The following is a 15,176-nucleotide window of genomic DNA, read 5'->3' on the forward strand; positions in this document are numbered from 1 at the left end:
CCGTTGCATGGTTTAAGTTTAAATTACGTTTTTGTGGCAAAAAAAGTGCTTTATGTCAAGGAAGGGTACTCAGTGCTAGCCTACGTCACAACGTCGGCCCAAAAACATTGCGGGTAGCCAAAACATGAAGCATATTGTGAACAACCAAAATAAGTGCCAAAGGGAAGAACCATAAGAGCATGAGAACCATAAGAGCATTATACATTTAAGCATTTCAAGACTTGCATGTACAGTAAGTAATGTCACATTAAAGAATGTATTTAAACTCAAACTTGTGTGGTGCGTCGCTGTCTTCAATGCCACAGCCTAAACTTTATGTCAAAAGAAAGTTTGTAATTTCCGTCGCATTCAAACAATCCCCTCAGTGTAGTTTGGCTAGCAACAGCAGCTAGGCTACAGTACAGTAGCTTGCTCGTAGCACAATTCAGCTTCTCCAGGCAGGGCTCTAGACTGAGACCAAAAAGTCGCTTTTGGCTTTGTAACCGACAATGATCGCTTCCAGCAAAACTTTTTTGAATTAGCCATTACCCCTAAATAAATATCAAGCTTATTTACGTGTTTGGGGGCATATTTTCATTCAGCAGATGGTACTAGTACTGTTTGAATCGCGATTTCATCTGAAAAATACTGCCGGTGAAAACGTGGTTAGGATAGCTTGTTTCAAACAGTAGCGGAGCCAGAGGGGTGTCCGGGGTGGCACTGGACACCCCTGACATCTGATTGGCCACCCCGGGTGCCACCCCAAAATGTAATTCGCTACTGGAAATTTGAAACTGATTGACATCTTATTTGACCTGCTTTGCGGTGCATTATTCAAATCGAAGAGAGACGTTTGTTGCGAGATACAGAAGAATAAGAAGAACAGACAGCAGAATATAGAATATTTCCACAGCTCCACAAGCTCTTTTCGCGATTGAAAAAGGCATAATATTTGAAGTAAGTTTTAAGGTTTGCATTGGGTTTATGTTTCTTGAAAATATTTTAAGAATAGCAGTAGCTGTGTAAGTTGTCCAATAACAAACTGAGAAAGTCAGTAGGCTACACTATCAGGGCTTGGAAATACAGTGACTTCCTAAAGTAGGCAAATGGCTAGTAGAACATAACATTTCATAATAATTTCAGTTAATCAAACAGCTGCAAGACCCAGTGAAATGTTATAGACTAGTAGCTCTAGCAAAATAACGCTAGCATCGCTAACAACATTACTAATTCAACTTTGGTAGTGTAACCGAGCTCTTTGTAAGTTTGTTTTAGATCTAATTGTATATGATCGTGTGGACAATAAGACACGGACGCGGTCTCTTTTCATAACTTGTATTTTACCACTGCTCTTCTTGACATCGCTATTCGAACAGCCCTCACTGATTTCACAAATGCGTTCAGCATCAAGCCTACGGCAACTCCCGAGGGACAAAACACCCTTGTCCGTTGTCACATAGAAAGGTCTGCTACAATAGGCTATCCTCAGGATTTGCAAGTTAGCTAAACTTATACTATATCTAAAATAATTTTGTAGACATAACAATGGATTCTGCCACTAATTGAGTGACTTGGCTTTATTTCTGGACACACTATCCACAACCGAAGTGTGTTACACAATGCTGTAGATCGCCTATACTCGTGCATTGCTCTTGGTACCCAGAATGCCCTGCGGCAAGCTGAAAACCTTTTAAGTTAAGTAAGTAAGACTTTATTTATATAGCACATTTCATACAAGAATTGTAGCTCAAGGTGCTTTCAATAAAAACGATAATACAAGTGGTAAAAGTACTAATTAAAATAGCAAATTATAAAACAATAATATAACTAATAAAAGTAGTAAAACCCTTCTGAGATAAAATTACTTAAATGCTTCGGTAAAAAGGTAGGTTTTAAGCTGTCTTTTAAAAATATCTAGCGTATTTGCTTCCCTAATATTTATGAGTAATTTGTTCCATAGTTTTGGGGCGTAATTGACAAAGGCCGAATCACCAATCTTCTTATGACTGCTTCTGGTGACCTCTAATAGGTCTGCATTTGATGATCGCAGTGTTCTAGCTGGTGTGTAGTTTATAAGGGAGTTAGCAATGTAGCTAGGTCCTTGTCCGTGTAGAGCTTTGTATGTGAGGAAAAGGACATTAGGGCATTAGCTTAGTTAAATAAGCATTGTTTGGAGTTCTATAGTTGTGTTCGTTTTGTTTTGAAATGTGCAATGCTATGGTCTTTAGATCATTTGAGTGTTCACCCTGATTGGGAATTTTGTCTAGTTAGATGCCAAGTAATCAATCGTGAGTAGGGGTCCGCTCGACGTTAACCGGCGCAATTGTAACGTTGTTTGCTTTCAAAGTGCGTTTTATATTCCAGTGCGGTTTATACTCCGATTTACAAACACAAAGTGCTCATTCTGGGGGGGTGCGCCTTATACACGAACACGATGCGGCTTATTAAAAAAAATACGGTAATCAGAAAGACGAGAGATCGGTTCCCAATTTAGCCTAACATTGTGTTTACATCTGTGTTAGTAGGTATAATAAATAATACCTGCACTGTGTACTAGCTTGTACACTGACATTCTAAAATTATACATCCAAAGCAGGGATGTAGTGGGGGCTAAACGCACGTAAATGCCGTTTATTCACCTCCCGAAATTGGGAGATAGCGTTTATCCACCTCTAAATTGCGGAAATGGCGTTTATCCACCACTAAATAGCGTTTATGTGCGTTTACGAACATCTAAGTTCCCTGCGCCTCGTATTCTGCCGTTGGAATAATCCGAAATAAATTTGGTGTCATTTTAAAACGCCAAAAACTAAATTTCATATTGTTGAACATATAAACGCTGTAGTCTGAATCATTTCAACTGCGCTGTATATGGTCTGTGACCCTCCAATCAATGCGTTGCGGCTGCGGCGGCAAATCCAATCAGGATCCAAGAAGTAGCCTACTATCTAAACACATACACGTTGTGGATTAGTCTACCTGTTCGGAATGGATTAATTAGCCATGGATATCAGGAGATTTTTGAAGAGACCATCGAGTGCTCCCACTCCCACAGATGCCCGCAAAAGGCCTCAAGTACAGAGTAAGATCAATTCACGTTTGTAAACGTTGTTTTGGTTCACACAACATCGCATTAAGACAGGGACAAACGCTAGCGGCTAGCCTAATAACGTGCTTTCAAATACGATGATGCAGGTACAAGCCAACCTTACTGGTTCCATCTAAATAGGCCTAATGAAACGTAATAATAAATAAATAAAGAATACAATTAATAGTTTACCCACCTAATTTTACCACTACACCACTGATCCAAAGGGTTTCTTATCACACAGATTTAATGTGGTCTTGTTTTGGCCAATTCCCAAACTTTTCTTTGCTATTAGTTAAGGGGATTTGCAAGTTAGCTAAACTTATACTATATCTAAAATAGATGGGTCCATTTAATAAACAAGCTGAACCCCCTTTGAAACCAGTGGCGGAACTAGTTTTATACATGGGGTGGCCAAGGCTACTTCAGGGGGTCCAGAGTCTTGGGTCACTGTTTTCATTAATATATACAGTGTAATCTGGGTCTAACATAACAGATATGAACATAAATATTATACTGTAAATTTGTAATGTTTTTGGGCACCAAGTTATTTATATTTTTCAAGTCCATTTCTGCTTGATTTCTGCTACCTGTCAAGTCAAATTGCATTTTTTTGGGTGTGTAAATTCACTTTGTTTTGTAAATAAACTATGCACTGTGTTATTTCTGTAACACAGAAATGCTATTATATGTCCCTGGTGCTTGAGCTTTTTTTCCCAAAAATATTTTGGATGTTCCAGCACTTATAGACCCAGATAATTGCGTCTAACAATCTATATATTAATGAAAACAGTGACCCAAGACTCTGGACCCCCTGAAGTAGCCTTGGCCACCCCATGTATAAAACTCTAGTTCCGCCACTGGTTTCAAAGGGGGTTCAGCTTGTTTAATAAATGGACCCATCTGCAACCGACGCAAGCAAGCACACCCTACAATTTCCCCAGAAATGGTATCCTCTCTAGTTAATGGATGCACTTCGGAAAATGCCGCCCACCTCTTCATCCATTCAGCAACGAAGTGTAGTACCAACCCTTTCCGTTTTGAGTTAATGTAATGTGTTTTTGAGTTAATGTAATGTCATTTCCCATTTGGGGGAGCGTGTCTTTGTATTGGGGGGAGGTGAGAAAGTCATCCTATTTGGGGGGAGTGTTTTCATTTTGGGGATGCACTCATGTTAGTGGTTGTGATTTGCACTTCAGGGCCACCGTACTGAAGTGCAAATCACAACAGCAAATCATAAAACACAACGGCATCATAAAACACAACGGCAAATAGGAAAACACAACGGCAAATAGGAAAACATTTCAACAAATCATAAAGCGCAATAGGTGCGTTCGACTTCATGCAGCGCTGGCGTCGCCTGCAGCCGCCTGCAGCCCGGCTGACTTGAAGCAGCCAATGGCATTCTCAACTTCAAGGCCGGCTGTCGGCGCCGCCGGTGCTGCATGAAGTCGAACACACCTAACGACATTAACTTCTACCGGAAAAGGCAGGGTCTATCTAGCAGAGGACAGACCCTCCTGATTGGACAGACGGACTGTCTGTCTTTTAACAGGAAGGAGAGGTGAAAAACACGGAAAAGCGCCTATTTTGAAAACATGAGTACTCCTAAAGATACTTTTGCTATTTTGAAGAGTTATTTTGATGCAGGGCATACATACGACATGATAATTGATATGTTGTCAACCAATCACAACATCAGGATGAGTATACGCATTTTGAAGTCAAGTTTGAGAGAAGCAGGGTTGTACAGAAGGAAAAACTTACCACAACGTACATTTATGTGTTTAATGATGTCAAAACTGCTTGCACATTACAAATGTGCTGCCACATTATAATCACCAGCTGCTTCACGGACATGGGCACTCTTCCTTCCACTTTAGCCTCATTGGTCGTTTTCTTGAGGCATGGTTATAGCGATCCTAAATACAGGCATACGACAGGGACAATGTTCGTACGAATTTAGTCTCCCCGGTCATTTGTCATGTCTTATTTATGCAAAGGCAATACAGAAAATACAAGACTATTTTACAGCACTGCATAGCACAAATGAAAAAATACAAACGTTAATGTTAACATAGAAAACACCCCAGCAGAGCTGTACATGCAAGCGCTGTATGGTGAATTATGCCTACAATTATGACAATTGACTCAACCATTGTGAATGTAATGACTTCTGTTATTAACTAAATGTTTTATATGTTTGTGGTGGTAAGACAATTTAACAGAGAACCAATATAGTAAATTTTGATCAACATGATATAGGCAATTTATAACATAGGAAACAGCAGACAAACGAAGGCTGCATAGTCATTTGCATGAATGTACTAGAGCATTGGCAATTTGTTTAAAATAATGATAAATTGCTTTTCTGATATGCATAAGTGACCAGAACAGATGATGTTGAACAAGTACTTCAGAGATGACAATTTAAATTGTGATCTGAGAAATATAGGTACCAAAGCCTTTGAGGAGAATTGTTATCACCAGCTGCATCACGGGCACTGCACTATCAATCTATAATTTCAGAAATCTCTGTGTGTCACTGACATAATCGCAGGAAATGTGAGGGCTGGGACTAGGGTCAAGGCTGTGGCTGAGTTTGGGGATAGGGAACTGGAGTTAGGGCTACCTGACTGACTTGCAGAGGAATTTGTGGCTAGTTGGCTAGTCAGATGATTACAGCATGGCAGCTAATCATCAGGTGGATGTAGCACTGGATTACATCACAGCCTAGGGCTACGTTTCCACAGCTCGGCAACAAGCAACCCATAATACAGCCTGCATTTATTAACAGTTCCCTGATGTCTTCTCTCATTATCCTGAGCCACAAATTAGCGGGATATTTAGCCAAATATTGATCCATGGGAAACAGTATAGAAATGAGGTTCCCACAAACGTTGCACATTTGCACATTTATATTTCACGGATGACTGGACCCATGAATGTAGAATTATGCGCTAGAATCCTCTTCCTCTTGCACACAACTATAATGGAAAAGTGTTCCACATTTCACCAGCTGTCCTGAATATTCCAGAGCTTCCTGCAGCAGCAGCTGTTCTCAGCCCGGTCGGTTCACACGGACGTGTGCAGGAAAGAGCTGGTTATCTGCTGCTGGACTCATCCCTAGTAGAAGCCAAGAGGATTCCCTGTAACATCCGGGTACACACAAACAATAGTGTTGCCATCTCTCATCTCACCTACTGGAATACTGGAGTTCTTTAGACTGCTTTGTGGTGAGTTATGGTTAATGAAAAGCCTTAAAAGAAATGACATTCAAACCATCCCCTTACTCTACCCATTCACAAACAAGGTGTTGCAAATGATACACGTCATGTTTGGGAACATGGCTCTGCATACCTCGTAATGAGAGGTCATTAACCCTTCTGGCTCTATTCCTCTCTACCAATCAGAGCAGCTCTACTCATCTCTACCAATCACACACACGCCTGTCATCCTCTACCAATCATAACAGTTGCTGCCATAACCTCTCCAAGCTGCAGTCAGTACAGTCTATGGCCCAATCCCAATGTCCACCCTCACAGACTTTGAGGTGCGTTGTCGTTAAGTCTGTGAGGGCTTGGGCTGTCCCACTGCAATCAGAATCAGAATACAGTTTAATCTCCAAGTAGTTTACACAACAAGGAATTTACTTGATGGCACCACTGTAGTAGTATATGCCAGGAAACAGCAGACAAATAAAGGCTACATAATCATTTGCATGGAGGTAGGCTACCACAGCATTGGCAATTTGACAAGAATAGATGTGGAGGTTGAACCAGTACTTCAGAGATGACTGCATCACGGGCACTATGCACTAGTAAGATAAGAAAGAAGAAGAATAGTAAACAAACAAGCCTGAAAGGAGCAAACAACCCTGACCTAAACATGGTTAGAAATAAAAGTTATAACATGTACATTTAAATACAAAGCTCACTGATGGTTAATTTAGCCAGGACTGTATGTAGTTTGTACTTTGATGATACATTCCAAGTATGCTTTCATCAGATTTGATCCAGCAACATTACTATTTTACAGATAATGCCAAGTGCTGTCCCATTCCAATTTTGAGCCCTCTTGCACTCCATCACTTACATTTAGTCATTTAGCAGACGCTCTTATCCAGAGCGACTTACAGTAAGTACAGGGACATTCCCACAGAGGCAAGTAGGGTGAAGTGCCTTGCCCAAGGACACAATGTCATTTGCATGGCCGGGAATCAAACCAGCAACCTTCTGAGTATTAGCCCGATTCCCTCACCGCTCAGCCATCTGACTCCCACTTATAATGTTACGTCAAGTAAGTCTGTGAGGGGTTCAGGGCTTAGAGTTTAGGGTGGACATTGGGATTGGGCCTCAATTTATCCTCCTCTGAGGATGAGGTATGAGCATGAGAGGTAAATAAGGGGTGGGGACAGGAGAGACTCTGAAGAACAGGATCTCTTTTCTCTCCTGCCTGTTCTGGTGTTATTCACAGTGAAAACATTTTAACAGTTTAAACAGATGCCAATTTGTTTTCTCCACAACCAGGAAGAAGAAGGCGGTGAGTGATAAAGTTGTGGAAAAGGAATTGCTGACTCGTCCCTGCTCACCAGACAGCCCTCGGCATGTGTTCAATGAAGAGCTCTAACTGGGTGACATTTGAGGATGACGGGTCACCTCCCCCGTTCCCCCAGAAGCCCTTGCAGTCGCCAGGGTCAAGAAAGGACTCGGTTCCCCGTCCGAACGGTCTGAAGCTGGTCCTCCCGCCCATGGGAGACTCCTCTTGGAGCTTCCCCCCTCTGGAGTCTCCTGCTGGGTTCTGCAGCCTGGAGGGGGGTGCCTGCGTGCCCTGCAACACGCCGTTCAGCACACCACTCAGCACGCCGCTCAGTGGACCCGCCTCCACCCTGAGCGGCCCCTGGGAACAGAACGACTTCTTCCGTAGCTTCTCCAGCTCCTCCACGGCCACGGCCCCCTCCCCAGGCCCTGATGCCTCCTCCCCCCCAGCCTTGCCAGAGCCTTCAGAGGGCCTCCGTCCCTTCCCCGTCTTCCAGGGTGAGCCTGGACACTTCAACCCGTTCTGGGAGGGCGCAGGGACCTGCGTTGACTCCGGAAGCTCTTCCTCAGATTCCGAGTCTGGCTCAAGCCTTCCGCGCTTCTTCATCAGGACCAAGGACGGCCAGGAACCCCAGAGAGACTTGCTGCAGAACTCCTACTCCTACATCTGCCATAAGCTGGAGGGCCTACGAGCAGAGGAGGACCACGGAGTGGTGCGAGGAGAGGTCTGCAGGTCCGGGTGCAGAGAGGAAGAGGAGGGCCGCAAGGGTCCGTCTCCCTTCATCCCTCGGGGCCTGTTCCGCAGTCAGAGGCGGGACGGCTGGTCCCTGATGCTGCGGATACCAGAGAAGAAGAACCGCATGTCATCCCGACAGTGGGGCCCCATCTACCTCAGGCTTCTCCCTGGTGGCGTCCTGCAGATGTACTACGAGAAAGGCCTGGAGAAGCCCTTCAAGGAGTTCCAGCTGCTCCCCCACTGCCAGCTGTCAAAGTTGAAGCTGGAAAGTTATGGGGAGCCCCGCAAGATCCTCACAGTGAAGGTGGAGCAGGTGTCCTACTCCGAGAAGAAGCGCTACCACCCCAAGCTGGAGCTGAGCCATGAGAGCGAGGCCGAGCAGCTGTTGAAGTTCGGCACCACAGACCACGCTGACATGGAGGACCTCCTGGCTGCCATGGAGGAGGAGCTGCTCCGGTTGCCGCCGCCGCTGCAGCGACGCCACCACGAGGAGCAGGAGCTCTCCCTGCACATCACCGACCACGTCTGGCTGCAGCTGGACAAGGACGGGGTGCTGGTGGACCGAGCCGCCTACACTCACGTCCACTGCCTGGCCTTCCTGAACGGAGCGGGCGACTGCTTCCTGGCACTGAACGACCATGGTCTGCTGCGCTGCGACGCCAGCTACGGCCCTGAGGAGGCAGAGGATGCCTGGATGGAGATATCCGAGTGGCACCTTCACCGGTGTGTCAGTGAGCAGGAGTTCCAGAGGACACGGCTGCTGAAGTTCTGTCCTCCGGACGGCTGCAGGGTGGAGCTGCTGCGGTACCGGACCCTGTCCCCGGCCGGAGCCGACATGCCCTTCTCCATCAAGGCGTCGGTCACCGTGCAGGGAGCCTATGTGGAGCTGCAGGCCTTCCTCAACATGGCATCCTCCTGGCCGGCCGACGGGCCTCCGTTTTGCGAGGACGTCCAGGTGCGTGTGCCAGTGCCGCCAGAGTGGGTCAAGGTGTCACGAACGGTGGCGCTGCTGAGACAGAAGTCCCTGAAGGCCCGTATGAACCGGAACGCCTGTCTGGGCTCAGTGAGCACCGCAGACTCTCAGCCGGTCATTCAGGTGACGGTTGGCACGGTAAAGTACGAGAACGTCTACTCGGCCATCGTCTGGAGGATCGACAGGCTGCCTGTTAAGAACATGGGTAAGACTCTGGCACACTAACTGATGGATATTATGTCTGCATTAATTTGAGTCCTCTGCTCTTCCACTAATTTATACCCTTCCCCCCCGTATATTATCATTATGTATTACGAGTCTATAGAGTTGGAGGTATGAATACTATATTTTATTATTAAAGTATATATGTATTAATTACATTTATTAGTATTGTATGTGTATTAAGCATTCCAAACAGAGACAAAACAAAGACAACAGATGCTCTGCCACTAAGGTCATATGACCCCCTGTCCAAAACCACACTACGCTGTCCTGTATCATTTACAAAACGACATTAATGGATCATATAGAAAGTTCAGCAGAAAATCAAGTGCGTAGGTTGCGGCTCCCTCTAGTGGCACGCTGGGCTAACTGCAGCTGTACCCCTCAGCGGTGGAGCACCCACACTCCCTTTCCTGCCGGCTGGAGCTGGGCTCGGACCAGGACGTGCCCAGAGATTGGTACCCCTACGCCTCCATAGAGTACCAGGCGGCCGGGGCCCTGGCATCCCAGACCAGGGTGCGCTCGCTGGGCATCGAGAGTGACATCCAGCCCCACAAACACCTGATCAGTAGGACTCACTGTCACTGTCAGGTAGCAATTCTCTTAGGAACACTATCAAATGTGTATCTCTATCAATCAGATCAAAATGACATTAAAACAATGTATAATACAGTAGGCGTATATTTACAATTTATATAAACTAGCTAAATGTTCTGAATATGATATAATGTTTGTATGGTTCCAGGTGGAGATTGAGAAGAAGTGGATAGAGATGGAGTGTCAGAAGCCATCAGGCTGCAGGACACAGTGAGCGTCAGGAGGGCCTTACAGAAGGATGGATGTATTTAAAAGGGACAAAGGCCTACAGGAGAGAAATAACAGTTTATAGATGTCATAGTTCATCCTTTTAACACAGCCCAGCATCTGAGGATACTAACAATACGATGTGTCTCCAAGTTGACAGACTTCCCCATAACTCAGAAAAGCCTCATGAGTTGTGAGCATCACAGGGAAGCAGATTAGTTATTCTGTGGAGGCACATGTATCAACAGTGTTTATACCATGCAAAGTGTATTCTACTGCTGAATGGGGGTATTGAGAAAAACTCCATGTTTGTCAATCAATGTGTGTGTGAGTTGGCGGGCTTCCTGCCCACCCTCCCCCGTTGCTACGCCAATGCTAATATGGTGTTGAAGACATTCATTAATAAGCCTAGGCCTGGTATTTTATTAACTTAATCCTACCCCATACCAATGCAATGCACTTTACATTTCTCTCATAATATGATTCATGGTAAATGCTATATCTTGGAAGTCGCTTTGGATAAAAGCGTCTGCTAAATGCATAAATGTAAATGACAGGAGGGCTCTTGACTTGCATTAGCATTAAAATGGGGGTTTTCATCTTAAAACGAAACGTTAAACATTGTACACGATTCCCTACAAGCAACTGTTGAATAGCTGACCATGGAGGTTTTTTGCACACGTAGCAATATTTTATGAATATATAGATAGATAAATAGCTTTACTAAACTGTAAATTAATTATTTTGCTTTTGGGCTCTTGGGACTGTATGAAATATGTAAGCATCCATGTATGGCTTCAGTAAAAAGAAAAGTCCTGAGTAAAACTTTATGTGAGTATATTTTCCTTGTGCGCGTGTTCATTGAAGGGTCGTGCTTGTGACATGGCGGTAAACTCCACCTGTGATTATACCACCTGCTCATGCCCAGTCATGCCAGCCGACCGCTGCTGACATCTGTAGGGTTCACTCACTAACAAACTGACCTCCAAACCAAACCCGTTTAAGGTTGAATCAATCCAATGAATTATCTTCAAATACTTTTTTGAACAAATGCTGTCAAACTCAAGCCTAGTGGTAAGCCGTTAGTCATTAACATGTTTCTAGCAACTTTGTAAACGGTGTTAGCAGTTACTGTAGCTAGCAGCAGAGTTGCCGTTGTCGTCATGTCTTACTGTAGCTTAGCTGATCATATTTAATGATGTATTCCTACCGCATCTCTGGTCAGCTAAGTAGCTGATCATATTTAATGCAGTAACTAGCTGATGTTTTAGTAAATCCTACCGCATCTCACGCCAGCCTAAACTCTACCTCTCCGTCATTGACGACGTGATTGAGAGTATGCGGGAGATTATGGGAGACGAGGGGCTGGAGGACCGCGTCCTGGCGGACTTAAGACAGGTCAGTGCTAGCGCTACTGCCCCGAAAAGAAACAGAATTAAATGGAAGAATTACCGATCTTGAAACGCTGGTTTGTTATGTCAGCTTTGGGAGTCTAAAGTCATGCAGTCTAATGCGGTGGAGGGATTTAAGGACACCCTCACCTCGTCTAACTTCCTGCTGCAGCTTCCATCCGGCTATGGCCAGGCTGCTTCCAAACCTGCAGGTGAGGATAGACACTTCTCTTATTCTCTATCACTGTACTGTTTTATCTTTTACTAGTACAACCTTCTAATCCCCCCCAGCCTCCATCGTCATCCCTTCAGGTCAGTGTGTCGGGAGTTTCACCACCAAGGTAAGTTTCCTCTGATACATCTCATCTGCTCCCAGCAGCTTGGGAATGGAGAGTACACTCAGAAAAAAAGTACAAAACACTAGTTACCTTTTAAGGAACAAAAGCTTGTCACTGGGTGGTATCCTCAAAGGTACATTGTTGCACCTTTAGAGGAACAAACTTGTACCTTACTTGTTTGTACCTTCTAAAGGGACAATATTATACCTTTGAGGATTAAAGGTATCAAATGTACCTACACAAAGGTACAACAAAGTACCTCTGGAAAAGGTAACATTTTGTCCCATTAAGGTACCACCCCAGTGACAAAGTCATTTTGTACCTTTAAGTGGCAAAAAAGTTTATATTCCTTAAGAAGTGAAAGAAAAAAAGGCAAACAACAACTAACTGAATTTTAGACATTTATTTTAGTCCTTAAAATGGAAAACAGTTTAAATCACAGGTTTTCACAAACATACAATGTAACATCCCAAAATAAAATGCAACAATGTTTTAGGATGTCATGTCCAATATAAAAATCATTAAAAAAAAAACAGACTGATGTCTGTGTTCTGGATTTAAAAAACACAAGCTTTGAGCTTTTTAGCCGTCCTCATCCACAACGCTCTACAACCCAGCTAACATAAATGCCGCATACTAACAAACAGTTTATCATCGACAGAGTATGTATCCAAAGCATGAAAATCACCTAGAAAGGGTCAAGGACAGTCCAGTCCTGTTCATAAAGTAGGCGTAGTAGTGATGACAGAAAGAAAGGGGAATTAACAGTTTTCCACATAATGCCCAATCTGTGTGTATGTTTACAATATATTTGACCTGAAAAAACAAAGGTATTTTTTCACAGCGCATATGATCCACAACAAAGACATCTCCCACACAGTATTTAACACTGTTAATCACAACCTCTGTTACTCGGTTGAGTGTTATGTCCTGAAAATTGACATGTTTATACCGCTCACTAACAGTTATGGAATGCCTAAGAGCTAAAGGAAGAGACTGTAACAGTGTGTTAACGCTGCGGCTCTCATACTCCCCAAACATATTAGTTGAGGAAAATTCCCAACACTGTTTAAGTTGATGGTGGCTGCTTAAAGTTGATGTAACATTAACAAAGTTTCTTGAGGAACTAGCTACCTGTTTGAAATACTGATGTTTCCCTTCAAATCTCATGGACCATAAAGACCGTAAAGGACCGTAGGACAACATTAGACGAGAATAATGGATGAAGTAATGACATTTTGGAGTTATCACATTTCCAAACTCTTTTTCCATACCACACAAAAACTCTGAAACTAATTGGTCAAGAAGAGGAAGAGACTCTTTTTTAACAACCAGTGCCATTACAATGTCTGCAATTTCACGACACAATAAACAGATCCGCCAGTAACTGCAGCCTTCAGGTACTCTGGGTGCCATCAAGAAAGGAAGTAGGCGGAATAAACACCACTTCTGTGAAGCAGATCCGACAATACTGAAGGCATGTAAACGATTTTCTGAGAAAGGCACAGGCTTATTTGTCCTATCATTTTGTCCAATGGACATTTTTCTTAGTTCCTCATTTAGTTCTTGTATGGTTATATGTTTTTTGTGATGAGCTTTACATACAACAATACTAACGGTGCTACACCCTCCAAGAAATCATGCATGACATCTGGAGGAAGAGATGTTGTGACGTCAAAGTAATCTAACTGGTCAAATACACATACACCACAAACTCCATACGTTCCTTTGTTTTCTGGATTTTTTTTGACACATTCTAAATGGTATCTGTGTACATTAACATTTCATAAAACAAAATCTGATTCCCTGACGTTCTTTTTCATCTCAGTGAGTAGCCATGCAGTATCTACAGATTCGACCAGCACCAAAAGACATGGTAAATCCACCTATCATGTGAGATGACAGATTGTCTCCCAATATTGCAGCTACAGCTCCAAAAACATGCTTCTCAATGCCATTAACAATGATGGTAAGTCCCTCTGATGACAGTTTGTTAAAGTCATCCAGTAATGGTTTCAAAATTACATCTAAACCAAACTTTTTGACGTGAAGGTAACGGACAAGCAAAGCTAGATGGATGTTTTAGCTGTGAGCAGTACTTTGAACCTATGTTTCCAACGGTGTAGTAAAATGCACAAAGTTTGTGCTTTTTGCGTTTAGAACCCAGCGGATTACACACCTCAAATTCATCCTCATATAGGTGTAACCTTAGGGCACCTGGATTATCTGCAAAAATGTTGTGGTTCCTGAAATAAAATCCATCTCTATAATCAGTTAGAACATGTACATCTCTTTCACAGTTTCGCGCTCTCTGCATAGAATCCCAAACATCTTCACAAGAGCAGTATTTGTGAAGTACATCACAAATGGGTACATAAGAGTAGCTTCCAACCTTATGACCACTTGGGTCTCTCAATGAATAGTCTACAGGTTCAGTCATTTCGAGGTCGGATTTGGCAGTAGTTTTTCAACATATACGGAGACCTAACAAGTTTTGATGCCTCTGAAAAAAAGTCAGAGCACTGCAGAACTTCATAGAGTTCAGGACAAGATTCCACATTGAAGCCATTTTTTTCAAGATGATATTTTAGAAATGCATAGTTTGCTTTAAAGAAGTCGAACAAAAAATGTACGTCATCTAGTATTTCTTGTTGAACAGTCTGAGGAAGGTGGATTTTTACCCTCGATTTCAGAATAAAGCCAAAAAGATTCTCTCTAAACTGCACTAACATTTCATTCATATCAGGAGGTTTAGGAGGATTGACAGCATCACTGGGCCCCTGCTTATCCTCCCCCACTACTGTTTCCTGGATATCATGAGCAGTGGCTCGTCTGGCTAACAGGTCTTTATGCTTCCTGTAAATATGTTGTTGGAAGGACTCGTGTGGAGGCCTGCGGAAACCCTTCACATGGTGAAAATGTGACTTTCTGAGTATTATACATATTTGGAAATTACAAACTCTCTTGAATACAAATATGTTTAATTCACTCAGATATCTTTCTCAACTGAAGTTACATCATTTTAAAGTTGACCTGTGTCAAAAAGTGATAACGGAGAAAACTGCATTCAAAGATTACCAGTCCCCCCAGGATTTCGCGGGCCTTTT

General features: G+C 43.4%; 1 protein-coding gene across 1 annotated transcript in view; it reads left to right on the forward strand.

The window, feature by feature from the left end:
• Window positions 1–15,176, forward strand: part of LOC134021841 (stonin-1) — a 34,008-nt gene that overhangs the window by 7,108 nt on the left and 11,724 nt on the right. Inside the window, exons 2-6 of the mRNA XM_062462902.1 lie at window positions 7,601–9,519; window positions 9,925–10,127; window positions 11,637–11,738; window positions 11,823–11,943; window positions 12,023–12,072. Coding sequence (XP_062318886.1) covers window positions 7,674–9,519; window positions 9,925–10,127; window positions 11,637–11,738; window positions 11,823–11,943; window positions 12,023–12,072 — 2,322 coding nt within the window. The 5' untranslated portion in view covers window positions 7,601–7,673. The remainder of the gene's footprint in view (window positions 1–7,600; window positions 9,520–9,924; window positions 10,128–11,636; window positions 11,739–11,822; window positions 11,944–12,022; window positions 12,073–15,176) is intronic.

This window comes from Osmerus eperlanus, chromosome 6, assembly GCF_963692335.1.
Source record: "Osmerus eperlanus chromosome 6, fOsmEpe2.1, whole genome shotgun sequence".
NCBI classification, from domain to species: Eukaryota; Metazoa; Chordata; class Actinopteri; order Osmeriformes; family Osmeridae; genus Osmerus; species Osmerus eperlanus.